We start from the raw sequence: 27,515 nt of genomic DNA on the forward strand, positions 1-27,515 counted from the left end.
TTGATAAATCGAGTTCAGTCTGAATTTCGCCAACACTAGTATCGGTCGAAATTAGAGGCTCTTCCTATCGAGGTTAGTCTAAAGGAAAGTGAAAGTGCTGAAAGTGTTAAATGTGGTAGAAGTGGAATTGGCTCAAAATGAGGAATGTATGTACTTAACTTCAAAAAGTCATAATTCATTATTGACTTCTAATTGGTGTTTCGAATCCTCCTAATCGGTGACCCCACAATTTATCATTTATCATGTGTATGTTTATCACTTACCAGAATATGACCTGAGTTTTGCTCACAGTTTTCTACCAAATTTAGTGATGTGGTGAGAATAGTTTAATTTCAAGTCGTCGAGGTTGGGTCTATAGATGTACCATAAAATTATTGGTAGCTTCCTAATGTACGAGGGTCGGCTGATAAATTCGCGGCCTGAAAGAAGAGGGTGGTGTTATATTTTTTATTTTTCAATGTAATTCCCCTCACGTGAAATACACTTTTCATCATCATCATCAACGGCGCAACAACCGGTATCCGGTCTAGGCCTGCCTTAATAAGGAACTCCAGACATTCCGCTTTTGCGGTGAGGTCCACCAATTCGAAATCCCTAAAAGCTGTCTAGCGTCCTGGCCTACGCCATCGCTCCATCTTAGGCAGGGTTTGCCTCGTCTTCTTTTTCCACCATAGGGATTGCCCTTATAAACTTTCTGGGCTGGATCATCCTCATCCATACCCACCGTAACCTATTGAGCCGTATTTTATCCACAACCGGACGGTCATGGTATCGCTCATAGATTTCGTCATTGTGTAGGCTACGGAATCGTCCATCCTCATGTAGGGGGCCAAAAATTCTTCGGAGGATTCTGCTCTCGAACGCGGCCAAGAGTTCGCAATTTTTCTTGCTAAGAACCCAAGTTTCCGAGGAATACATGAGAACTGGGAAGATCATTGTCTTGTAAAGTAAGAGCTTTGACCCTATGGTGAGACGTTTCGAGCGGAACAGTTTTTGTAAGCTGACCCCTACACGGAAAACAACTTGTTACGAAGCCACAACAGGAGCCTCGGACTGGACGGATTATACACTTCTCACATCGTGAATATAATGACTTTATGCCACTGGAAAAATATTGCCTAGACTTCACTTAAAAATGGTGTTTTACGGCCGCCTTCATTTGGATGTCGTTGGAAAATTTTCGTCCTCGTAGCCCATTCTTAAAATTGAGAAAAATGAAAAAGTCGCTGTGAGCCAGGTTCGAACTGTAGGGTGGGTGGTCAAGTTCTGTGGATCCGATAGCTCTTAGGGCAGCCTTCGCAACCTGAACAGTTTGAACGGGTGCGTTGTCTTGCAAAAACAACACTCCCCGCGTCAACTGCCCCACGTACCTGACCCAATAAATTAACATAGTACTTGCCGTTCATTGTAGTCCCTTTAGGCAAGTAATTAATTAGTAAAATTCACTCGCTGTCCCAGAAAATGGAAGCCATAATCTTCGACGCCTACTTTTCCATTTCCATTTTGTTTGTAAAATAAAACCTTATTAAAATCGGTTCAATGTCTGTCTGTCTGTCTTTTTTTTTCGGCGTTGGAAGGTGGAAAGGTTCGAAACCTACTGCTGGCTCCTGCCACGCAGTTATGTGAGACTTTTACTCACTAAAACCACCTCCTTCTCATTCCACTCTCCCCACGGAACTCCTATCAAGTATTGCGTCGCGGAGCTGGATCAGCTTTTAACTGCGGCTCATTATGGTTCTCTCCCTTCCTTGTTTTCGTCGAAGTTCATCCTGTCTAAGCTGTTGGTGAATAGCTTGCAGTTCCCTTACAACCTGGTTCCAGGTATCCGTAGACTCCAGCATAAACTCCACAATGTTTTCGGATGTTAAACGCCTGTCTGCGACCGCTTCCATTCTTGTTCGGTGCGCGGTGAACCTGGGACAATCGAATATGACATGCTCCGCATTCTCAGCCACGTTACCACATCTTGGGCAGCATGATGATTCGTCGTGACCAAATCGATGTAAATAACCACGATAACCTCCATGTACACTTAAGAATTATGTTAACTCGTAGCTCAATTTCCCATGGCTTCGTTCAAATCATCTTCAAATATCCGTCTGTCGTAGAGTCACCGACTTTCCTTCGCCAAGATGTCTATGGGAGCGTTCCTGCTAGTACATATGTTGCTTCTCCTGATGTCGACCGATATGCACTGCATACCCGGAGTGCACTTAGCCGATACGCCATTCCCAATTTTCGGCAGTTTACTTTGTTATTCAGAACAGTTGCCCAAACTGGAGTTGCGTAGAGTAGCATGGAGCTGACTACCCTGGAGAGCAGAAGACGTTGACTTTGTCTTGGCCCACCAATATTCGGTAGTATCCTCGAGGTCGTTGCAGCAATGGAAGACGCTTTAGTTGCGGCGTACTCAATGTGCCTTTTGAAGTTGAGTCTTCTGTCAATAATTACTCCCAAATATTTGAGCGATGGTTGGGAGTAAATTGTTTTTTCGCCAACTTTGATTTTCAGAGTTGTGTTCTTTCTTCTCTTGCTAATGAGAACTACTTCTGTTTTATGTTCGGCAAGTGAAAGGCCAATTTCTCAACCAGAAATTGATCTCGCATATCGCTTCACTTGCATAGATCTCGATCTCGCCTTGGTGCTTTGCAACCACTGTTATTCCGATATCATCGGCGAAGCCAATAGTTGTCACGTTGTGCGGTAGGCGTAGCGTCAACACTCCATCGTACATAACTAACCACAGCAAGGGACTCAGGACAGAACCCTGTGGCACTCCGCAAGTTGTCGGGAATAGTTTTAGCTCATCGTCCGAGTCGCAGTAAAGTGTTCTCCCAAGGAGAAACTCGACCACAATGCGTACAATGTACTTCGGGGCCTGTATCTTGTCTCTGTCTGTCTGACCGTCTGTCTGTCTGTCTTTTTTTTTTTTTTGAGGAGGTGGAAATCTTCAAAAGATACTGATCTGGACACACCAGCGTGTGGGATTTTTACCCACTAAAACCACCCCCGACTCCCTCCCTGCCCCGCGGAACCACCATAAGGTATTACATCATGGGGCGGAGTCAGCTCACTCTAGCTTAATCCTATTTCTTCTATACGGCGCACGTGACCGCGTTTTTCTCCTTTCCTCTGCCTTTCGCAATTTATTTTGAATAGATGCGATCATGGAGTTGACCGCATCCCAATTCTCTTGATGTGCTAGCATTTTCGGCACCAGATTTTCTGGTACCAGCACCTCTCCTAGAGTCTCCTCTAGATTCCTCCTTTCTTCTTCTCGGACAGTGGAAGAATACATGCTCTGGGTCCTCTGGGACTCCATCACAACTTGGACAGTCGGGGGAGGTCTCCAATTTAAGCCTGTGAAGGTGTTGGAGATATCCTCCATGTCCCGTGAGAAACTGGGTGAGATTATAATTAATCTCACCGTGTCGTCTCTCCAACCACTCCTTGATGGCAGGAATGAGCCTGTGAGTCCACCGACCCTTTCCCGAGCGTTCCCACTGCGCTTGCCATCTATTTATGGATCTCTCCCTCTCAGCGTTCTTCGTCTGCAATATGGGAGAGATTGGCTTCGCATGGTATATATTCGCCATCTCATCTGCCAAGATGTCAATCGGCATCATTCCAGAGATGACGAATGCTGCATCATCTGAGACAGTCCTGAAGACAGAGCATACCCTCAGAGCTGTCCTCCTGTAGACTGCATTCAGTTTGCCAGTGTTAACTGACATCCGCAATGCCTCGCTCACCACCCTGGCTATAAGCAACCTAGAGGTATGCCGTGGCCTTCCCACGTTCGGCATCATCCTCGCCAGGGCCATACTCGCAGTGGATGATTTATCACAAACGTACTGTACGTGTTGCTTATAGCTGAGCTTCCTGTCTATCACCACCCCCAAGTATTTGATGGTCGGCTTGGACGTCTGTCTGTCATAGACATTTTTCTCAGAAGCAGCTATACCAATTGACACGAAATTTGGTGAGAAGGTGGGACCTGCAGTGAGTGATATCCTCCTACGTTGAAATTTAGGGGGGGTCCCCATACATGTAAAAGGGGGGTGTCCTCATACATGCAAAAGGCGATGTAAATTTGTTTGCACCGAATATAGTCATGTTGGGTATCAAATGAAAGGTCTCGATTAGCGGGGAAAGCGGGGAGTTCTGCAAAACCTGTCATACTTGAAGAGTCGAGTTTCCGGTTTCCCGACTTATTTTTTTTCGCTGGGGGAAATCCATCATGAATCATCTGGAATCTAGGACACACATGCAGGACTCTCCACACTCTCATCGCGGAACCACCGTTCTGGTATTGCTTCGCGGGTGAATGGTTTAGAGCAAATAACATGTGTACCGAGAGCTTTCTGTTTCCGCCGTTTTGTAAAGAGCATCGACTCCGTCTTGTGTTCGGCGAGTTTCAGCCCGGAGTCTTTAAGCCAAGACTTGATTGTCTGTATAGTCCCGTTCGCATAGATCCCTATTTCGTCGGGGTGGTTGGATGTTATGATCACTTTAATGCCATCTGCAAATCCGACGACAACGGCTTACTTAACTTACTTAACTACTGATCGCCCTAGAACGCTATTATACACTACACGGAACTCCTGTCGTTATATTGTATGTCTTCGACGATTCGTCCGAATCGTAAAGTAACTTCCACTGTTGTGCCGCGATGAGTGCTTCAGTGATACGGTTCTATCTGTCAGAATTGAGCGCGTTTTTGATGTTAAGAGTCACCAGCACGCAGTTCCTGGCTAGCCCAAAAACGCTTTGGTAACATCAACCGCTGAGCATGCCAAACTGCCTATTTGATAAATAACCGCCATTATTAATTATTGGATATAGCCGGTTATCGATTATCCGCTCGATGATCGTGCCTGTAGGATGTTGATTCACCTCTGGCTTCAGGATCAACACAAGCTTTTGAATTTTCGACTCTGCAGTGAAGGACCCCTTTTTTAGGTAGTCTGTGAATACCTGTGCGAACCTGCTTGGTATCCTGGACCAATTCACTGCGTTCAGAAATTCGTCAGCGAATCCTGAAGGGAAGATTTCGGCGCTCATTGGTTTCGTTGGCAAGGTAGTTTCTGGACGTTGAGGAAACAATGTTGAAACTATCTCCCACAGGAATCTAGGGCAAATAATAGAAGGAGAGTTTTTACTTCTTATTGCCGACATAGATGAGTTGTACGCACCTTCGCATGGATCAGAGTCTGCCTCATTACAGAGGCGCTTGAAGCAATACTTTTTACTTTCTGTTATGGCCCACTGCAACTTTTTGCGTGCGTGTTTATAGTCGAGGTATCTTTGTTCATAATCTGGCGTGCTTCTTCGACGTTAACTCCGTCTTCTAGCCTTCAAGTGGTACTTTCGGCATTCCACCAGTAGATAGGTTTACACTTCCGAGAGTGTGCACATCTTGGCATGAAAACATCATGTGCTCGATACATAACTGTTGGGGCAGCTGCGACAATTTTTCTGCGACCTTTCCAGTAAACTTAGTGTTCCACCGCAATACCTTCAGAAATGTATCCTCATCAAGTGCTCTTTTGACCAACCTGTTTCTGGTTTCTTTAGGTGAGGATTTATTGTTCTGGGTCCCTTATCAATGGTAATATATATCGTCTGGTGTAGACGCTTGATCAATGGGTCATTGTCCAAGTGTTGAAGTCACCAGCCATAACTTTCGGGTTGTGATCTTTGGCGTCTCTCGCATGTTGTAATACTCTGGTACTGTCAAACTTGAACCGACATAACATCTGTAAATGTCGAAGTCATCCATGTTAACCCTCACAAAGTTGTGTTCGCGACGCTTCTATGCTTGCTGCAAGGTTTGATTACCGCAAGCCCAACACGCAGCCTTTGCACTTATGATGGACATTTTTGTGTTGTTCGCAGACAACAGCAACATCGATTTACTTTTTATACACTTTCTGCGCTAGCAAGTCCTGAGCGACTTGTTATTGGCTGCCGAATGACTCTAATTAATGTAGGATACATATACACCTGGTTCTACTCGTTATATATTATAGTTGTAATCGTAATCTTTGATTTTTCTACATAGGAGGTTCATAGAGCAATCGCGCAAATGCGTAGCCTGCACATGACATAGTTAGGGTCGCTGTCTGCGTCCCGTGGGACGCTCTCCTTAGGCTCTTGATATCCATTTCCTGCACGTCCTCCAGTTTCAATTAGTGTTTGAGCGCTGTGCAAATTTCCTCCTTAGTGGTGACTTCATCAAGATCTTCACAGTCTATCATAACCATTGGTCAACTTACACGGACGGTCACTTACTCGCCGAGTCGAGCCCCGATGTTCTTCTGTAGGTTATCGTGATCCTCCTTTTCCTTGGATAATTTGAATATCAGTTCTCCATTTTTATGTTCGCCTAGCTCGCGTAACATTGTCGTTAAGCTCCTTCAGCTCCTTCTGCCTTAAACTTTCGTAAAACTCTGTTGCTGTTACTATCGAAATTTCTTGGCGGTTGCGCTTCGTAATCATTCTTCGCACCGCTTCTTCCTTGATTTAACCAGAGTCCAACTTGGGCTCAGATTCTTTTGACTGTTGGCTCCTTTTACCCTAGCATTAACCAATATTTTGGTGGGGGATTCTTTCTTTCTTTTCTTCAGCGGTAAAGCGACCTTCTCTTACGAGTAATTAGCGCAACTAGTAAATTGGTTGGATACATCGTCCCACGTTTACCGGATTGTTTCCTTTTTCCTGGCGTCGGTTTATTTTGTTGGTTTGTTTGCGTAATTAGCTGCGTTGGAAATAGAACTCTTTCATTTGGTTTGATTCTCTGCCAGTTCTTAGTGTTGATCTTGTTATCCTCTTGTTTCATGGTTAGCTATTGGCGATTTCTCAATAAGACTGCCAATATAGATTAAAGGTCCACCGAAAAAGTTATATCAATTGACACCAAATTTGGTGGGAAGGTGAGAACTGTGAACGCCTATGCATACAGTGAATTACATAGATCGACGTGGAATTGGACGGTGGACGGTCTCTATACATCCAAAAGGGGGGTGTACAACTTTGTTTCACCGAAAGTAGTCATGTGGGGTATCAAATGAAAATTCTCAAAATGTACTTTTCAAAGCTGATCTCAGTTCTGACATGTAATTCACAAGGGAGGAGGACGAGGGCTGAAAAGTTTATATTTCCTTCAGAGATCCATTATTCTTTTTCTCCAGCCTTTGTCCCGTTCACAAGGGGGGTCGGTTCGTCGTGATCGGCTTCGCCATTTGGCTCTATCGAATGCCTGCTCTGGGTGCAATCTCGAGGCTTTCAAATCCCCATCCAGCGTATCAAGCCACCGTTGCTTAGGTCTGCCTTTTGGTCGTTTAGCATCGACTTCGATGTTCAGACAAATCTTGGCAAGTGAATTCTCGTTTGCACGAATTGCGTGACCATACCATCGAAGACGCCTCTCTCGCAACTTTTCCACGATCGGTGCAACCCCATAACGATCGCGGATATCCTCATTTCGGATGGGATCTAAACGTGTGACGCCACTAGTCCAACGTAGCATCTTCGTCTCCATTACCGCAAGAAGCCGTTCATTGTCTTTTATGGTCGGCCAACACTCAGTACCATAGAGAGCGACTGGACGGACGACATTGCGATAAATTTTAGATTTGAGACGTTCGTTGATACGTCGATCACAAAGGACACCAGTTGTGGAGCGCCACTTCATCCAGGTTGCGTTAATGCGTGAAGCAATTTCATAACGCAGTTCTCCATTGGCTGATAGCGTTGACCCGAAGTATTTACATCGCTCAGTTCTGGGCAGATCACTGCCGCTGACAGTGATTGTGCCTGTTTCATGGGGATCGATTGTCAAAAATTCAGTTTTGTTTAAATTCAATCTGAGACCGTGTTGCATGAGGCGATCATTCCATTTTTGAACAAATTGCTCGAGATCATTTTCGCTATCAGATGCTAGGAAAACATCATCTGCATAAAACAGTGTGTAGGGCGCTGGACGTTGGATATCCCGTGTGACGGTATCCATAACAAAGACAAAGAGGAGTGGTGTGAGGGCACTTCCTTGATGAACACCAGCAGAGACACGAAGCGGTTTTAATACACCCGCCATACTTCGAACTTTACTTTTCGGATCGTGGTAGAGCAATTGAACCCAGCGCACGAGTTCTTCTGGCACGAAGTGTTGTCGTAAAGCATACCAGATGAGTTCGTGTGGTACACGGTCAAACGCTTTCTCTAGATCCAGGCAATGTAAAGAGGGCGATGCTTCTCACGGTGTTTCTCCATGAGTAACCGCGAAGCGTGTATTGCGCCAGTAGTTCCGCAGTTCTTGACAAATCCGGCTTGATTCACGGTTATTTCAACGACTTCGCGAATACGGTTGTCAAGAATGCGTTCAAAAATCTTCATGGTATGGGAAAGTAACCGGATCGGACGGTAATTTGAACATTATGCTGGACTACCTTTCTTTTTCAATATTGGAACAGTGGTACTTTCTTGCCAGTCAGATGGTGTTGTTCCTTCCTGAATAACCCGGTTAAAGAATTCACTGAGCCACAGTGTTGGGTCCCAACTCTTCGTTTTCCAGAGCTCAGATGCGATGTCATCAGGTCCTGTTGCTTTCTCCGATTTCATTTGTTTTATTGCCTCCTCGACTTCAGTTGCGCTGACTGGTGGAACTGCTCCAAACGTCGGCAATGATTGTGGAAGTGGAGAATGAGCAAATTCTTCAGTTGAAATCTGCTCGAAGTATTCTCGCCATCTATCCGTTGCGGCTCGACGGTTGGTAAGCAAAATACCGTTCTTGTCATTAACACAACAGAAGTGTTCGATATCCTGTGTGCGTTCATCACGGCTTTTAGCAAGTCGATACAGATCTCTCTCGCCATCCCGAGTGTCCAGTTTATCGTAAAGATTTTTGAAATGGTTCGCTCGGGTGACAGCGACCGCTTTCTTTGCTTCCCACGCTTTTCACGGACCTTCATTTCAACATCATCATTCCAAAGCCAAGTATCTCGGTTGATGTACCGCTTACCCGGCTTGATGACCCCGAGGGTTGCAGAGGCCGCTTTGTGGATCGTGTCTTTCATTTGGTTCCATGATTCTTCGACATTCGTAATGGTTGGCAATTGTATGAGTGAGACCGTTTCTTCTTTCTTCTCACCAAATCGCCACCATTTAATGCGCTTAATTCGCAGGACGGCAATCAACGGCCGATCTTGAGGTGCGATGGTCTCATAGGGAACGACTTTGCAATCAGTGACAGTGGTAAAATGTTGGCGTCTTATGAGAATATAGTCGATTTGCGTTTTATTGTTCCCACTATAAAATGTGGGAAGATGAGACAATCGTTTGATGAACCATGTATTCATAAGTATTATACAAGGTCATGGGTGTCCGCAAAATCGATTATACGCTCGCCACCTTCATTGCGCGCTCCGAACCCCTTTCCCCCATGGCACCTGTTACCGTCTGCCTTTTCACCCACATGACCATTAAGGTCGCCGGCAATGATTATGTAATCGTCAGCAGGCACGTGACAAGTCTTTTCATCGAGAAGTTGCCAGAAGGCATCATTCTCTGTCTGTGTTGCATACGCGGTGAAGAAGTGAATAGTGCGATCAGCTGATATAATGGTGAGCTTCATCAGCCGATCATCAAATCGTTCGACTTCTTTAATGGCATCACGGAAACCCTCTGAGATGGCAATGCCAACACCATATTGAGTGTGTGGGTTACCAAAATAGAGAAGTTTGTAGCCATTTTTACCGCGTTCGCGTTCAATGTCGCAGCTTTTGGCACCAGACCATCGGGTTTCTTGCAGAGCGCAGATGTCAATGCACCTTTTCTGAAGGGCTCTTGCGAGCTCCTCCGTCTTTTCAGTTAGGGTACCAACATTTAGCGTGCAGACACGTATTCGTTTTGTTCGTTGTGTGCGGACTAACTTGCTTACGTCTTGACGCCGTCCATGCGTCAAGAACCCTTGCCCATTTCTCGACAGGACCGGGGCCCGTCCTGCCGCGTCGACTGAGGTGGACGCCCTAGCATTTCTCCGAGGCTTGTGACTCAATCCGATCATCATGTTTGTAACGATATTGTATGCATTTTCTTGGTCGACCTGTCGCGGGGCCTGTCACCAAGAGAGATCAGGTAGGATTTAGCATAGTAAAATAACTCCACCTATACTCTATCTATCTCTTTCCCTGATCTCAGCATTTAATTTTTCTTTTACTGAGGATAGTACAGAGTACGTTGCCTCAACCCCTCCTCCTTTACCTGGGCTTGGGACCAGCATACTATGTTAATAGCATGGCGGAGTTTCCTTCAGAGATCCATTCTCAAAGCCTATCTCCTACTACCCCTACCCTTTTGTATCGTTCGAGTAAATTTTAACAGACGCTTTTGTCGTCTCTCGTTGGTTATGGTATCTCTCGTTTAATGCAATAGGTACTATTCAGCAGCAGTTTTCTTTTAATATAAGTAAAAAAATTAATAATTTCCACGAATGCTCCTTTTTAGTGTAAAATGTGACATATTAGACATACCAAGACAACACATTTACTTGCTGATGGGTTAACAAAATGGCAAATCTTTATTCCACGGATTATGTTAGATGCCCAACTGTTTCTCAACTCCGCATTTCATAGTTATAAACCTGGTAAATACTTAGCTGCCAAATTAGTTGGACATTACGTACACTTGTGTGTAAACCTGTCATTCTCCGAACCATAGAGGGCGACAGGGCGGAGGACATTGTGTAAATTTTTGGATTTGATGCGCTCGTTAATACATTGATTGGCAAAGAACATCCAGGTTGCGTTAATGCGTAAAGCAATTTCATAACGCAGTTCTCTATTGGTTGATAGCGTTGATCCGAGGTATTTAAAGGGCTCAATTCTGGACAGGTCACTGCTGATAGTGATTGTCCCTGTTTCATGGGGATCGGTCGTCAAAAATTCAGTTTTATTCAGATTCAATCTGAGACCGTGTTGCATAAGGCGATCATTCCATTTTTGAACAAGTTGCTCCAAATCATTTTCGCTATTAGATGCTAGGAAAACGTCATTTGCATAAAGCAGTGTATAAGGCGCTGGACTTTGGATGTCCCGTCTGACGGTGCATTAGATCATTCCAGTTTTGAAAAAGTTGCTCAAGATCAACTTTACTATGAGACGTTTTATGCATTATCTGCATAAAGTAGTGTTTAGGACACTGGGCGTTGGATGTTCCGTGTGGCATTGTCCTCAACAACAGTAAAGATGAGTGGTGAGAGGGCGCATCTCTGATAAACACTTAGGCATTGTCGCAGAGCATATCAGACGAGTTCGTGTCCGTCGTCTAGATTAAGAAATGCAGGACAATGAGGACAATGCTTCTCACGGTGTCTCTCCATGAGTAACCGCGTAGTGTGTATTGCATCAGTAGTACCGCAGTTCTTGACAAACCCGGGAATACGGTTGTCAAGAATGCGTTCAAAAATTTGCGTGGAATGGAACAGCAACTAAATTGAAAGGTAATTTGGACATCCTGCTGGACTATTTTCTTCTTTCACATTCGAATTTCCATATTAGAACTGTGGTGCTTTGTTGCCAGTCAGATGGTGTTCTCCTTCCTGAATAACCCAATTGAAGAATTCACTAAGCCAACGTGTTGGTTTGGAGCTCTTCGTTTTGCAGAGGTTAGATGCAATGTCGTCAAATCGTGTTCCTTTCCCCAACACATAACACCAAGAAGGAATAACATCGGTGTCAAGATGCAATCCTGCCGGACTGCGCATTCGACCGCAAAATTTTTTGAAATTTTACCTCGGTCTACTCCTCGCTAATTTTTTTGTTTTCGCTGACTTCAAATTCGATGTCGGCGATACCAAAAGCAAAAATTACATAAGTTTTTTCCCATTGCGTGAGCAAATTCTCATTCCGTTGTTCTGAATTAGTAGGCAGCAACAACAACTTCAGGTTGCATCCGACAATATGCAGCATGAGCAGACCTGTGTGGGAGCAAAAGGCCAACGATTTTTTCGCAATATTAGAACATTCCTTTGCGAAATCATCAACAACCTTCCAGCTAGAAACAAGCGATGTCTGGATAAGCTTATGTGCCACCAAAAAGTCAAAGACCGTTTGTGATATTATGAAATTGATATGGTAAAATTTAAAGTAATTAAATGAAAATGGGTTTTGGGTTTCGGGGAAAAGTATGAGGGATTAGGAAATTGAAAGGAGTGTATCGGAGAAGCAAAGGAGTATCAAGTGGAAAAAAAAATAAAGAAATGTTGAATAGTAGTGAATGCACTCTCTGAAAGATCAGTGAAAATGGAGACCAAAAACAGCATATTTGGTGATGCTAGTCTTGCACAAATTCCGCCCCCAGTACAACATCAAATCGATGCGTTATTTCCCTCGGTTTTTAAAGTCAGCTGAAGCCAATTCAAATTTTTAATGAATGCCATAATACATATGGGGCGAATGTGCCCTCTCTGAAAACTGTGTCAAATTGGTTTGGAAGATTCCAGGCAGGACACTTTTCTCTGGAGGACAAACAGCATGAAGGTCGCCCCAAATCTTCGATGGTTGATAGGAATGTGGATCAATTAAAAGTCAAAATAAACAAAGTTCTCAGATTGATCACAGAAATGGTTACCAATGAACTGGACTTGAATCCTATGGCTGTGTCAAGAATATTTGGTCATCATCTGGGATAAATGAAAAAATCTTCTCGATAGGTCCCACGCATTTTAAATGGCGCTCAAAAGGATGCACGCTTTCACTTCGTTAAACATTTCCTTCGGCCAGTCTAGCATCATCGACAAGATCGTTACAGGTGACGAAGCTTGTTTCTAGAAGTACGATCCAGAAATTAAGCAACAGTCCATGGTTTAGAGCCCAGAAAGAGTCAATCCGCTCGTGAAGGGAAGGAACAAAAGTGCTGCTATTCTTCTGGAAACTGGTCAAGCTGTAGGAGCAAAGTGGTACACAGAAACGTGCTTACCACAAATTTTCAAACCAAAAATCTAGAAATATGTATTACTTGATTATTTCGAAAAATTAAAAAAAAAAGTTGACAGAAAGTATCTTTAGTTCTAAATGCAATCAAAAGCGAAATTCAGAAACTTGAAAAAAAAAGAATGTGAGGAATGTTTTAAAAAAGACTCAAAAAATTCATTGAAATCAACGGAAATTAGCTAGGAAAAAATATTAACTAACTATTATTTTCACCGGTAACAGCCACTTTAGGGCTACCACTACATGCATCGTCCTCGGTGCTAATTTCGCCTCGATTAAACTTAGCAAACCACTTCTCAACGTCTGGTTTTCCTGGCGCAAAGTTCGAATGGCTCAAGTGGTTAGAGCGCTGGGCTGTCGTAGCGAAAGGTCGCGGTTCGAATCTCGCTGGGGGCAGAGGAATTTGTTATCGTGACGGATGTCGGACACCAGTCGACTCAGCTGTGAATGAGTACCTGAGTCAAATCAGGGTAATAATCTCGGGCGAGCGCAATGCTGACCACATTGCCACCCACAGTGTACTGTGGTGTACCGTTACGGTCTTGAATGAAGTGCTCTAACACACTTCAAGGCCTTGATCCAATATGGATTGTTGCGCCAACGATTATTATTATTATTATTAAAGTTCGAATAATGTTTATCAAGCTAAGCCTTGGCTTCAACAGTACTTTCTTTCGCCAAAAACCAATGCCTTATTTACTCACGAAATTCCATTTTATCAATTTTCTCCAAACTAACAAAAGTTGCTTCACTTAAAATACTTTATCAAACCAATAGTCCGACAGCTGTCAAATTTGTACACATGCCTTTTGAAGGTTAGGGTTAACGAAAAATCATACGGATTTAATACTAGTAGTGGCATCTGTGTGTTAGTCTACGAACTTTTCAGCCCAAAATATTACGTTTTCATGAAACCAGCTGAAGTGATGAAACCAAATAGTTACTGCGATACTTCTACAAAGCAGTGTTAGTAGTGGAAGGATCCAGAAGAAAAGAAAATCTGCTAAAATAGCTAGGGGACTGCAAATGCCAATTTATATCTCGCTTGCCGCAGTAGGTCAAGTAAAACCATTTTTGAATATTTTAAAGGATAATGACCGGCCTTGTAGAAGATTTTCACTTAATGTGTTAAATTAATTTACCAAAAGAGACTTAAAAGATAATATCAGATAATCTAATCATATTTTCAGCTACCTATCCTATTATTCGTAGTTTTCTGCGTTATAAGGTCCATAAATGGAAACATTATTCCGGACGATGCTGAAGATACTCTTCAGGATCATATCAACCATTTATCAGGTCTAATGGAAAAATTTGGAGCGCTCTACCTAACCTCATTGGATCAAAAGTTAACCGCAATCATCTCAGCACTTACTGCAGTTGATACCAATATTAAGAGCCTCCAGGAGAAGTCAGGAACATGGAACATATTTTTACATCACGTGCAGGCTTGGACAGATACTATGAAGGCGATAGATCACAAGGTGGATTTGGTTAGGTTGGCCCAAGACGACAATCACTCTCTGGAAAATCAGCTGAACCGTATGGAGTTTGCGTTAAACCATATTTCAACCAAAGTTGATACCTTAAACGAAAAGACTCAAGCAATTAATTCACCAATGCTGGAAAAAATCAAGGATATCCATGAAATAGTTAAAAGCAGGGAGAAATCCGATAGAGTTGAAAAGGATGGATTGTCAGCAAAACTGAGTGCTATTATGCGACATGTCTTAATGATTGAAGGAAGTCAAGGACGCGAATCACGCCGGACTAAGGTGAGTCGAGGAGCAGCACGGGATGTAGACTATTACAACCAGAACTTGGAGAGTATTGAGCTTAAGATTGATCAAATCTTGAACGAATTTCCAGCAACGAATAATATGGATGAGGTGAGTAGACCATAAGGGGCATCATGCCAAGCACAGATTTTTTGAATCTTTCCAACGATGTAGGTAATTGCAACTCAGCGAAAACAATCAGACCTTATAAAGAATATGCAGGAGTTGATACGAGCAATTGACGAAAGGACAGTAAGGATCTATGATGCCGAGGCTCAACACAGCACCAAACTGCTAAGCTGTTGTCGCCAGAGTAACGATGAACTGGCAACTTTCACGACCAGCTCCGATTTACTTTTGAAACGCATCGAGAAACTTGTGTTGGATGTACAAAATCAAGTTAAAGGACTTCCTCAAGAAGACAGCAGAAAAGAAAGCAAGGGGACGAAAACAAATTCAAAAGTTGGTGGGACTGGAGGTCACATTGGTCCTGTTGGCAAGAACCGCGAGGCGAATACAACTGGACATGAGAAGTCAACAACTGATAGTAAACCTAGTGTTGAAACCGGTGATTCGAAGATTGACGACAAAAAATCGGTGGACAAAAAGAAGGATAAAACGGAAGAGGAAAAAGAAAGGCAGTCGCCTAAAATATCTACTGATGTTTCGTCTGAAGATGATGAAAACGAGGAAGAAATTGACGACATAAGACAAGGTGTAATAGGTGAGTTGTTAACTTTTGAAGTCAACATAATAATATCAAGGGAGTTGTCTAGGGTCTAGTCAAATTTACAAATATCTAACCTCTGTTTCCTCTTTAAGTTCTATACCAAGTAGTCTCATTGCTCTTGAGAGTTCTCGTTTAGTGAATGGTAGGACTAGATCGATATCCATTCCCGTCATCCTGTCCCAGTTGTCAGTAATCCTGAGTCTCAACTGGACTTCAGCAAAAAGGGTACCCACATCAGCGGTAATAGTACCCCAACGATGGCGTCGCTTAACAAATTCCATAATCGACTCAAGGTTTTGGACTCTCGTAACGGTACGCCGTTGGACTACCGACTAAACCCAACCCATAATACCTTCCCTCAAGAGAAAAAGGTGTAGTCGGCGTGTCCACAACTCTATTTCATAACACACGGTCAGGGGATTATGCCTCCTCAATTTTGTGCAGGTAAGACTGAAAACCTCCACGCCCACTTGGAAGTTGGGTAAGGAAATACTCAATCTTACCATGCTTTCGATTTAGCCACGGATCTAAATTTCCGATGAGCCTCGCAGTCCGCCTGCGTCTTGACTGATTTTGCCCCTCATTTAATATACGCTTCCGTTCCTCACGAGCAATCAACTCTCTTAAGTCCTCCCTGTGGCGCCTGTACGTTACGTTTCTCAGCAAGAAGGGCAATGGCGATCAACATCACCTTCGCAAAACTCTTTGCCAAGAGCAACAGATCATACATTCGCACTATACAGCAGAATGGATAAGGTTGCACTCATAAGAAGACGTAATTTGGTAGATGTAGGGCACCCAACATACGTCATTAGCCGACATAAAGACGAGAACCCAGCTGCAGCCTTGTGTGCTGCTGCTTTTATTTGCTCGAAAAGCTCATCTTTCAGTTGAACGTCATTCCAAGGTACTTAGCCATAAAACCATTAGCAGTCATCCACCCCTTTACCTGTCGCATCAATAGTGCGTCCCGCAGCAAGTACCACAAAGTTATCTATATAACCGACCAGGGATGACGAGTTCCAGAGGTCCGGACCCAGGGTAGATCCTTGTGCTACCCCCGATGCGATATCCATCCTCGTCTGACTGGAGGCGCAATTTACACTCGTAGGCATCACAACAGCCGCCATGCGTTTTAATCACGCACTTGTGGGTCTCGACGAAGAGAGAGATGTGTTGCAGGACGGGTCCCACGACCGGCTAAAGGAGCAGCTCATACGCCGGCTGTCAGCGAGTGAGAAAACGAAGCTGAAACACTTACTGAACGAGGTAACCCTGGGGATGGACAGCCAACTGCTTCGAGAAATGAGGCAGCAAGGTGGGGATAATGTCGGCTCCAAGTTTTTGAAAACACTCTAGTTGCAGCGGCTCCCAAGGAGCACCTGCGCCATCTTGGCCTGCGTGAACTCGGGGTCGCTGGAGGTGTTTTCCGTCAAGATCGACAAAGTCCATGGGAGTACGCACACCCAGTGGTCGCGGAAGTCTCTAGAGACACACGTCGGAGGGTAGAGGATCTGAAGACAATGGTGACGATACCTGCGGACGTAGTTTCCAAACTTTCGGCGACTGTAGGTACTTTGCGTTCGGAAGATGTCGATCTTGATCACAGTCACGGTCGAGGTCTGCTCCCGAAAAGGGTGTTCGGCACCTTCATCGACCCCGACAATATGCTGATGCCACTGTAAATTCGGAGCTGAAGGCAAAGGTGACGACCGTTGCGGATGCAGTTTCCAAACTTACGGCGACTGTAGGTACTTTATATTCGGGAGGTAGATCTCGATTGCAGTCCAGGCCGAAGTCTTCTTCCTGAAAAGGGCGTTCGGGTAGTCGCACGCCGGGACCCTTATCGGCCCCGACAATTTGCTGATACCACCCTAAATTCAGATCTCAAACGACTAAATGTAGCTTTGTACTGAAAAAAGGGGTATGTCGCTTCCGAAATATATATATATATATATAGGGAAAAAAATTGGGGACATTTGCTTAAATTCTTTTAATGGGACCCCAGGGACACGAAGACAGTACCCAACATGATTAAGAATCGCTCAATAACACCAGAGCGGCTCTTCGTCTTGGGATGTTTTGGCGGTTATGCCGTCAACCACCAGGGACGGGAGACCTAGGCGTCGTATGGTTTGAATGAACCAACTCAATGAATTTATCGTCCGCGCTTATTACCGTGTCACGGATTTGGAACGGAATCCATCCATCCATCGACACAACAAAATTGTCAAAAATTTGAGAAAGGAGATTGGTCGTGTCATGCAAGCACTTTTTGCAAATCCATCACCAAGAGTGTACCGACGTGTTGCCAACATCATTGGAAACTACCGTCTCTCCAATGAAGAAATCCTCGACGTGTTGAAGCAGAAACTTGCGGTATGCTCCATTCGCATCCGTAGGTATCAAAAAAGCTTTCAGCGAAGGGCAGACAAAACCGTGTTCTTTCAAAACCAATGGGGATTCTATAAAAATCTCACTAACTCAGGTCGTGAAAATAGCCTCGATCTGCATCAGGCAGAAGACTTCTCGAGAAATGTTTGGAGCGAACCCACCCGTTGCAATTTAGAAAAAGGGTGGCTCCCATTCCTTATGCGTTTATGCGAGGCCCTCCCTGAAATGACCATGCCTGACGTAACTGACGTCGACGTAGAAAAGACAGATAATTGGAAGGCGCCAGGAGTTGACAAGATTCACAAATTCTGCGCCTTATAGAGGAGGGAGTAGTCTCTTAGATAATTCCCTCAATATCTGCAGAAGATAGTTCGTCACGTGAAATAAATTTTCGAATCTGTCTAGCATACCTGTCCATCTTACGGAAATAAAAGCATTTATGATGTTAAGCGTTACGAGGAGAGCTACCCACCGAGATTGGCGGTTGTGGGCTTCAAATGGATGAACTGCATCGACGACCTCTATTACATCATTTAACATGGACCACCTTGCACTAAAACCGAACGTTCTCGGAGCACGTATCACTTCAGCAATTCTACTCCTGTTGAGCTTTTCGAGCACTTTCTCGGCAGTGTCAAGCATACACAGCGGTCGTTATGCAGACGGCAGGTCAGGGTCTCCTTTCCCTTAGCTGATCAACACAGATCTTGCCACCTTCCAGCGGTAAGGAAAAATACCCTCCTTCACGAAAACGCTGGACGCGTCCCCCAGTAGACTGATCGATGATTGAACACCGGTTTATATACTTCTGCCGGGATACCATCGGGACCTGGCGCCTTCTCAATCTCCGTAGTAAGAATTGCCTCTTCATGCTGAAAAGTGGGCAAGCTCTCGACGCTTTCCACGCTGTTGCCATCAACGTGTACTAGATGTTAAGCAAATAATGCCCGTAAAATGCGATCCATCTAATCGGTATTAAGTACGCATTGTTTCCACAGAGCCAGAATTTTTCGGGTAATAAATTTATAACCGAGTCCCCATGGATCCACATTTACCTAGTCGATTAGATTCTGCCAGACGTGTGGTTTGCTTTTGTTTATCGTTAATCTGTACTCTGCCTCCTCGAGAGAGTTTAAACATTGTGTCAAATTAGGGAGACTAAGATACTCCTTCCACAGGTAGCATTTTTTGCCGTCCACCAAAAGTAGAAGGCACTTAACCGTGATAAGGTGCCCTCCGGGGCATCAAAGCTTCGCAGGTTGTCGTTATTAGGTCATTATTGAATCTACGACAGGATCATCTACTGGGCTGGTGTACGCTGACAAATAGCGTCAAATACTTCGATAGTGATATATTGGGATGTACTGGTGGTCACTTCCCAAGAAGTCTTCCAGAACTTATAACCTGTCCACTTACGGCGCAAGTGACTCGAACGCAAAGGCTACGTCTAGGATGCTTCCTTTCTTGACGTGGATCCGGTGTTTAAAGCTACGAACCCTGTTTTCGCCACCATTTCGAAAATTTGATTCTGTTTAGAGCTTAGGTAAGGCATGCCCTACTCAAGTGCCAGTCACTCCCAACCAGGATCCGCTCCTCTGCGCCCAAGACCATCAAGCGCCATACGTCAAAAGCCCGGCATCGTCTCATTCGGTGTTAGTTAAACGCTGAAAAAACGTTACCCCTACACATCGAATCCAGTCAAAGCTATTCCTCCAGCGTTGGGCAAGAACCCTAAGGAGAGTGCCGTTCCGAATCCAGATGGAAGGCGATACCTTATTTGTAGGATTGCCATGAAGGATCCTTGTTTCTGTACTATTCACTGATGAACACTAAATTAGCATTTACCTCCGCAGCGAACTACGCTAGCAACTATAAGCGGTTGCACTCCGGTGATATTGATCTGTAGGACACCATCCTAAGCCCGCAGTATATGGAATGCTCTCATCAGAGGCGCCATGATCCCTACAGAGAATGCAACTCTCTCCTCTTGTTGCTGGTATGCGCTTTATGATTTACCTGACCACATCTGTACCATACACGACCTTCTATCTGATCCCCGCCAAGTTGTAGATGTTTCCCCATATTCTTACCACCTGTACCACTTGATGGAGCTATCCGCATTAATACCGCATTAATCCCTATCTCCTAGTCGTAGACCGTTGTTGATGTTGAATGGTCTTGAGAGTGATCCTGCTGCTTTTATCTGGTCTCGCACATTGGTCAAGGTCAGCCTAGTCAGTTTTATTAATTTCGTCGGGATACCGAATTCTCTCAGGGCTGTGTACAGTTTTACCCTGGCTATGCTATCACGGGCGGCTTTAAAGTCGATGAATAGATGGCGCAACTGTTGTCCATATTCCAACAGTTTTTCCATCGCTTGCCGCAGAGAGAAAATCTGATCTGTTGCTGATTTGCCTGGAGTGAAGCCTCTTTGGTATGGTATGTTCAGGACGTATGGGGCTATCCGACTTGGAAAGGTAGTGGAGAATATCTTAGAGATGGTACTCAGCAACGTGATACCTCTATAATTGCTGCACTGTGTGATATCTCCCGTTTTATGTATGAGACAGATAATGCCTTGTTGCCAATCGTCAGGCATTGTATGTGTTGTCCCATACCTTGAGCACAAGTTGGTGAACCACTTCGTGTAACTGTTCGCCTCCATATTTAACCAATTCGGCTGTAATTCCATCGGCTCCTGGCGACTTATGATTTTTTAGCCGATGAATCACATTTACTCCTACAGATTAATGCAACATCATCAGTGCAACCTTGACCTGGACCTTTATTTCAGTATTAATTAGCTCTTCCAAGAGTTCATCTACTACTGTACATCACATTAGCGCTAATAATACCCCAACAATTGCGTCGCTTAATAAATGTCATAATCGACTCAGAGTATTGGGCTCCCGCAGCGATACGCCGTCGGACCACCAACTAAAACCAACGTCCCCCGCGCCGTCAAAGAACTAGCTTGTAACCGTTTATTTACTCGCCTGCATTTGAATAAAGTTGTTGACGAATCCCATCATACCTTTCCTCAAGAGTAATAGGTGTAATCAACGTTGTCCACAACTCCATTGCAGAGAACACGGTCAGAGAATCATGTCATTCCAATCTTGTCCAGGTAAGACTAAAAACCTCCATACCGGTTTAGAAGTTTCGATTTAGTCACGGATCTAAATTACCGATGAGGCTCGCAGTCCGTCTGCCTCTTGATTCGTTTTGCCAAAAGAGTTGCCAGTCATTTAATGTACGCTAGCCTTCGCTACCTTTCCATCTCTCGTAAGTCGTACCTCTTGTACCTGTAGATGACTTTAAGTGCCTTAGCAAGAAGGGTAATAGGGATCACTCGCGCGATCACCATCACAACCGGTTCTACAGCAGAGTGGACAACGTTTCACTCATAAGAAGACGTTTTACGGGAGATATAGAGCCCCGTCTACATGTCATTAGTCGACTTAAAGACGAGACCCCAGTTGCAACCTTGTGTGCTGCTGCTTTGATTCGCTCGAAAAGCTCATCTTTCAGTTGAACGTCATTCCAAGGTACTTACTATGAAACCATAAGCAATCATCTATCCCCTTACCCGTCGCATCAATAGTGCGTCCAGCAGCAGGTACCACAACGTTATCCATATAACCGACTAGGGGTGACCCTCCTGGGATGTCGAGTCTTAGCAGACAATCGTAGGATGAGTCCCAGAGGTCCGGCCCCACGGTCGATCCCTGTGATATCCCCGGCGCGATATCCATCCTCGTTTGACTGGAGGCGCAATTTCCGCTCGCAGGCGTCACAACAGACGCCACGCGTTTTAATGACGCACCTCTCCGTCTTAACGAAGAGACCATCGCACTTGTCGCGGATGTGTTGGAGGACGGCTCCTACGGCTGGCTACAGAAGCAGCTTATACGTCAGCTGTCAGTGAGAGAGAAAGCGGAGCTGGATCACTCACTGAACGAGCTGACGCTGGGCGACGATACTCCTAGACAGCTGCTTCGAGAAATGAGGCAAGTGGGTGGGGATAAGGTCGGCTCAGAGCTTCTGAAAACACTCTGGTTGCAGAAACTCCCAGGGACCATCCGTGCCATCTTGGCCTGCGCAGACTCGGGGTCGGTGGAGGTGTTCTCCGCCACGACCGACAAAGTCCATGGGGTGTACACACACAGGGTATTTGTAGACCTTCCAATAGCTGTTGGTCATCTCCACTCCATATAGTCTCTAAACCAAATGGAGGCCTCGCGGATATTACCGGCATCTGAATGCTTAAACAACTCCTGACCGACACCCTATTCCACTAATCCACGACTTTGCGCATTAACTGACAAACTGCCATGTTTTGACGACCTAGAATCTGGCCAAGACGTATCACCAAAACCCTGTTGCTCAGGAAGACATACCGAAAACGGCTCTCTGCACACCTTTCGGACTCTTCCCTCTCACCAGGATGATATTTGCCTTGTGCAACTCTGCGTAGGCATTTCAGAGATTCATCCACTCTGCCCTATGAAACTAAAACTTCTCTTTCGTTTACATGGGTGATGTTTTTTTCGCCTCTGCTTCCGAATCTGAGCATTTGGACCATCTCGAGTACATTTTTCAACGTCTCCTTGAGGCCGGGCTCGTTCTAAACGTTGACAAATGCAAATTACTGGTGGTTCTTGCCTCCGATGTGCCGCTACACTCTAGCGTCTTATAGAGCAAGGAGTAGTCTCTTAAATAATTCCCTCAATATCCGCAGGAGATAGTTCGGCACACGTGGAATGAATTTTCGAATGTGTCTAACATACCTGTCCATCTTACGGAATTAAAGGCATTTCTAATGTTAAGCATTACGGGGAGAACTACCCACCAAGATTGGCGATTGTGAGGTTCAGATCGATGAACTGCATTACAGAGTTTACCGTGGATCCCCTTGCTCTAAAACCGAACGGCCTGGGAGCCCCTATCACTTCAGCAACTTTACTTCTGGCACTTTCACGGCCCTGTCAAACATACACAGCGGTCGATATGCAGACGGTAACTCAGGGTCTCCTTTCCCTTTGCTGACAAGGAAAAATGACCTCCTTCACGCTAACGTCGAACGCGTTGTAGGTCTGGCCTCCCAGGATACCATCAGGACCTAGCACCTTTTTATTCTTCATAGTGGGAACTGCGCTCAGTCTTCCACGCTGTTACCATCAACTGGTACGGAATGTTTAGGAAATAATGCTTGTACAAGGCGATTCATCTAATCGGTATTAAGTATGCATTGTTTCCGCATAGCCCTAATTTTCCCAATCTATAACCGAGTTCCCATGGATACACAGACTATGGCACTCCTTCCACAGGTTTTGCAGGCTGTCGTTATTAGGCTCATAATTGAATTTACGACAGGGTCGTCGGCTGGGCTGGTGTAAGCTGACCAATAGCATCAATCATCGTCATCGATGTACTGGTGGTCACTTCCCGAGAAGTTTTCCAGAACTCATCAGCTGTATCCCGACGGCGCCAGTGATTCTAATGCAAAGGTTACGTCAAGAATGCTTCCTTTCTTGGCGGGGATTTGGTGTTAAAAGCTACTAACCCTACTCTCGCCACCATTTCGAGAATTTATTTCCATCTAGAGTCTAGGTAAAACATGCCCTATTCAAGTGCCCTGGCATTGACGTCACCCCCAACCAGTATCCCCCTCCATGCCCAAGACAAAATCCTTCAGAGCATCAAGCGTCTTGCACCGAAAGCCCGGCATCGTCTCATTCGGTGCCTGATAAACGCTAAAAAACTTTACCCCTAAATACCGAATGCAGACAAAGCTATCCCTCCAGCCTTCGGCAAGAACCCTTGGGCAACTGCCGTTCCGAACCTATATGGAAGTGGTACTTTATTTGTTTGAGGGCCAGGAAGCTGGATCCTTGTTTCCGATCAGCTTTTACCTTCGCAGCGAACTGCGCTAGTAACTCATGAGCGGTTACACTCCGGAGCATATTGATCTGTAGAACACCACTCTGAGTCTGTGGTATGTGTAATGCACTCATCAGAGGCACCACGATCCCTACAGAGAATGCAACTCCCCTTTACGTTGCCTGGCCACATCTATGGCATGCCGTCCTTCTATCGGATCCCAGGCAAGTTGTAGACGTTTGCCCAGATTTTAAGCACCTGTAGCACTTGGTGGAGCTATCCGCATTCATACTCTACATATTACTCATCGAATTTTGATTTTCCTCCCATCATAGAGAGCTTTTGGTCTCACGAATTTGCAGAGGTGATACCTATTTGGACATGGATTACCTCAGAACATTCGTGCATCATAGCCTGTGAAGCAGTCAAGATCTCGGATTTCAAGAGGGCACATAGAATCCTAATGAGAAACCAGAGTCTTGTCTCTCAGGAATTCCTTGACCGCTTCGCAGAACGAGCTCTTTCCAGTTGTTTTTGGGCCCAATTCAACCAGAACTCCGCCATACTTCGTTTTCCAAATGGAAGACACTTCTGCTCCACTGTCTTAGGACTCGATCTTATACCAGATCTCGGTAAAAACTTCCGCAAATGTCTTGCCTTTCATCGCTGACGGTCTAGTCCTTATTGGTTTCCTCGTCTTTTCCTTTGGTGATTTACCATTCGTAACCGCCTTGACTTTGCATAGACGGTTTTATGACGGCGTGGTGTGTTGTTTCCTTTTGTCCTTCTTTGCATTCTTTTTGGTGCCCTGGAGACTACTTGGATTAAGTGTTCTTCAAACGAACCTTACTCTTTCCGCTTTTTCCCTTGACTTCACTTCAAAGCTGTTTCAGGTTTTCGCGCGTTTTACGCTGCTGTCCATATCGGATTGTAGAAGGGAATATGATCCAGGAGTTCTTCCAATCCCATCAGCCCGTGTTTCACGCCTTTACTGGCGTTCTTCTGAAAGAACGTTACCGATCGCATGCGCTTCACCATTGCGGCACATTTCCCGATAAGCTTTTCCTGTACGGCTCTAGCAAAGACAATCAACTGCGCTCCCACCTGGCTTATGTCTGAATCCATTTATTGAGCTCTAGCGATTTCTAGGCTTTTTTCCAGAACAGGAACACCGCAGGGTGTTGGTAATGGTCATCCTCGCACCCGCAGCTGCACCACTTTGGAAGACTTCTTCTTTATTTGGGCGTGTACTTCCCGGTGTCTCATCGGCTGTTTGAGCCCTTGCTGCCTCTTTCGCTGGCGCTGTGGTTATCGACGAATTTCGTACTACCGTCAAACACCGTGAACTCTTCCCCTTTTCCTTCTACTCCTTGGAAAGTTTACCAGTGCATCGTGTGCAACAGAGCGGACCATAACAGTCAGGAACACGTGCTTCCCCCGGTGACAAAACCTCTACCGATTTCCGTGAGGTCTAACCTACGTTTAGCTAACTCCGGAATCTATGAACGGATCAGCACTCGCTCAGAGCGAAGCGGCCTATTAATACCGGTTCAATGCTTACCACCTGACCAGAGTCCCAAAGGAGCTGGGCTCACATCACTCCCTTGGCATGTGTGTCTCGTCGTGCATCGGTCACTCGCGGTTCGTTCTTCATCCAGAAGGTTTCTCACGGATACTACTTAGCACGTTGATATATTGTCAGCTAGGGGGTTTGAACTATTTACTCAGGCACCTCAAACTCCTTACTGGATATGACCTCGGGAAATGGGTTTTGAAAAATAGGTGTACCTTGTTCTTTTCATTTTCGGTATGTCCGCTTGTCTTAACCGAGCAACTGGCCTCAAACGCATCAATGAGGCAGCTGGTCCTCGCATCTTCCATAATTATCAGGACACCCTTAAGGGTCTTTGTAGATTTTTCATGTGATGTATCCTCCTGACGGTCATCATCATCAACGGCGCAACAACCGGTATTCGGTCTAGGCTTGCCTTAATAAGGAACTCCAGACATTCCGGTTTTGCGCCGAGGGCCACCAATTCGATATCCCTAAAAGCTGTCTGGCGTCCTGGCCTACGCCATCGCTCCATCTTAGGCAGGGTCTGCCTCGTCTTCTTTTTCTACCATCGATATTGCCCTTATAGACTTTCCGGGCTGGATCATCCTCATCCATACGGATTAAGTGACCCGCCCACCGTAACCTATTGAGCCGGATTTTATCCACAACCTGACGGTCATGGTATCGCTCATAGATTTCGTCATTGTATAGGCTACGGAATCGTCCATCCTCATGTAGGGGGCCAAAAATTCTTCGGATGATTCTTCTCTCGAACGCAGCCAAGAGTTCGCAATTCTTTTTGCTAAGAACCCAACTCTCCGAGGAATACATGAAGACTGACAAGATCATTGTCTTGTACAGTAAGAGCCCTATGATGAGATGTTTCGAGCGGAACAGTTTTTGTAAGCTGAAATTGGCTCTGTTGGCTGACAACAACCGTGGGCAGATTTCCTCATCGTTGCTGTCTCTCTGACGGTACCTAGCCTTTTGACGGTGATAGTGTTGTACGGAACATATAGCGTGAGTGAAAGCTAGTGACCGTAGCGCCATTTACTCGTAGCGGCTAAATGTTGAGCTCCGGGTTGCGTATTCGCTGACGTTCCTGGGGAGCATTTCCGAGAATTAGTGGTGCCGCCTCAGGAGAATTTCCCTAACGGTCTAACGTAGGCCTTCCTGAGACTCTCTTCCTCTATATGCAGATACTATTAAGTCCTGCGATATTGAGGTCTGATATGCCAACTTGTGGTGAATTTATTTTAGGTATACTAGTATCCAATCCAGGTAGTGGGAAAGTAGTGATGGTTGGCGAGGGGTTGGTAGTTTTATTTATCTTTCAAATGAAGCAAATCTTTCTCCACAGATTCTCCACAGAAGACTGGTTGCCATGAAATTGAGGAACGAGTTGATGGGGTTTACAAGTTTAAAAACACTTCACACGATGATATCCGCAACTACCATGAACGCTACTGCGCCTTCCCTACCGATGGTGCAGGGTGGACCGTGATTCAACGACGTGGTCCCTTCGAAGTCCAAGAGAACTTCAACAGGTCCTGGGATGACTACAAATATGGATTTGGAGATCTCCATCGCGACTTTTGGTTTGGTAATGAATTCATCCACAGAATGGTTTACAAAGAGATTCACGAGCTACGCATCGAAATGGAAGATTTCGACGGGGTGCAAGTTTGGGCCGAATACTCGACCTTCCAAATCGAACCTGAAAAGGACAACTACAAACTTATTATTGGAGGATTCAGAGGGTCTGTGACTGATTCAATGCTTTATCATGACGGAATGGAATTCAGCACGTATGATCGTCGGAATGATCGAACGGTGGAAGAGTGTTGTTCCTGTGCGACTGGTTACGGGAGTGGATGGTGGTTTGATAAGTATGTTTTTCCTAGGATGGTTTCATGTCAATTAAGTTCTCTTATATTTAGCTGCTCTGAAGCGAATTTGAATGGAGTTTACCGGGATCAGCCAAAAGATCATGATTATATTGGAATCGTCTGGGAAAATTGGCATGGCGACTATTCGCTGAAAAAATCGAGGATGCTCATCCGACCCAAGAATATTTGGCAAGATTTGGAAGACAGTGAAGCAGATTTATTTCCAGAAATTCCCCCTGAAGATCCATGAAACCATGCAATATAAATACAAAAATAAAACTTTAGTATTCCTAG

The 27,515-nt window shown here is 45.0% G+C and overlaps 1 protein-coding gene across 1 annotated transcript; it reads left to right on the top strand.

The window, feature by feature from the left end:
* Positions 1–27,515, top strand: LOC119659926 (fibrinogen alpha chain-like). The gene is made up of 5 exons (XM_038068263.1): positions 1–146; positions 14,183–14,881; positions 14,945–15,494; positions 26,693–27,221; positions 27,273–27,515. Exons 1-5 carry the CDS (start codon positions 138–140, stop codon positions 27,469–27,471), a joined length of 1,986 nt encoding a protein of 661 aa, XP_037924191.1. The 5' UTR covers positions 1–137; the 3' UTR covers positions 27,472–27,515.

This window comes from Hermetia illucens, chromosome 6 (assembly GCF_905115235.1).
Source record: "Hermetia illucens chromosome 6, iHerIll2.2.curated.20191125, whole genome shotgun sequence".
NCBI lineage: Eukaryota > Metazoa > Arthropoda > Insecta > Diptera > Stratiomyidae > Hermetia > Hermetia illucens.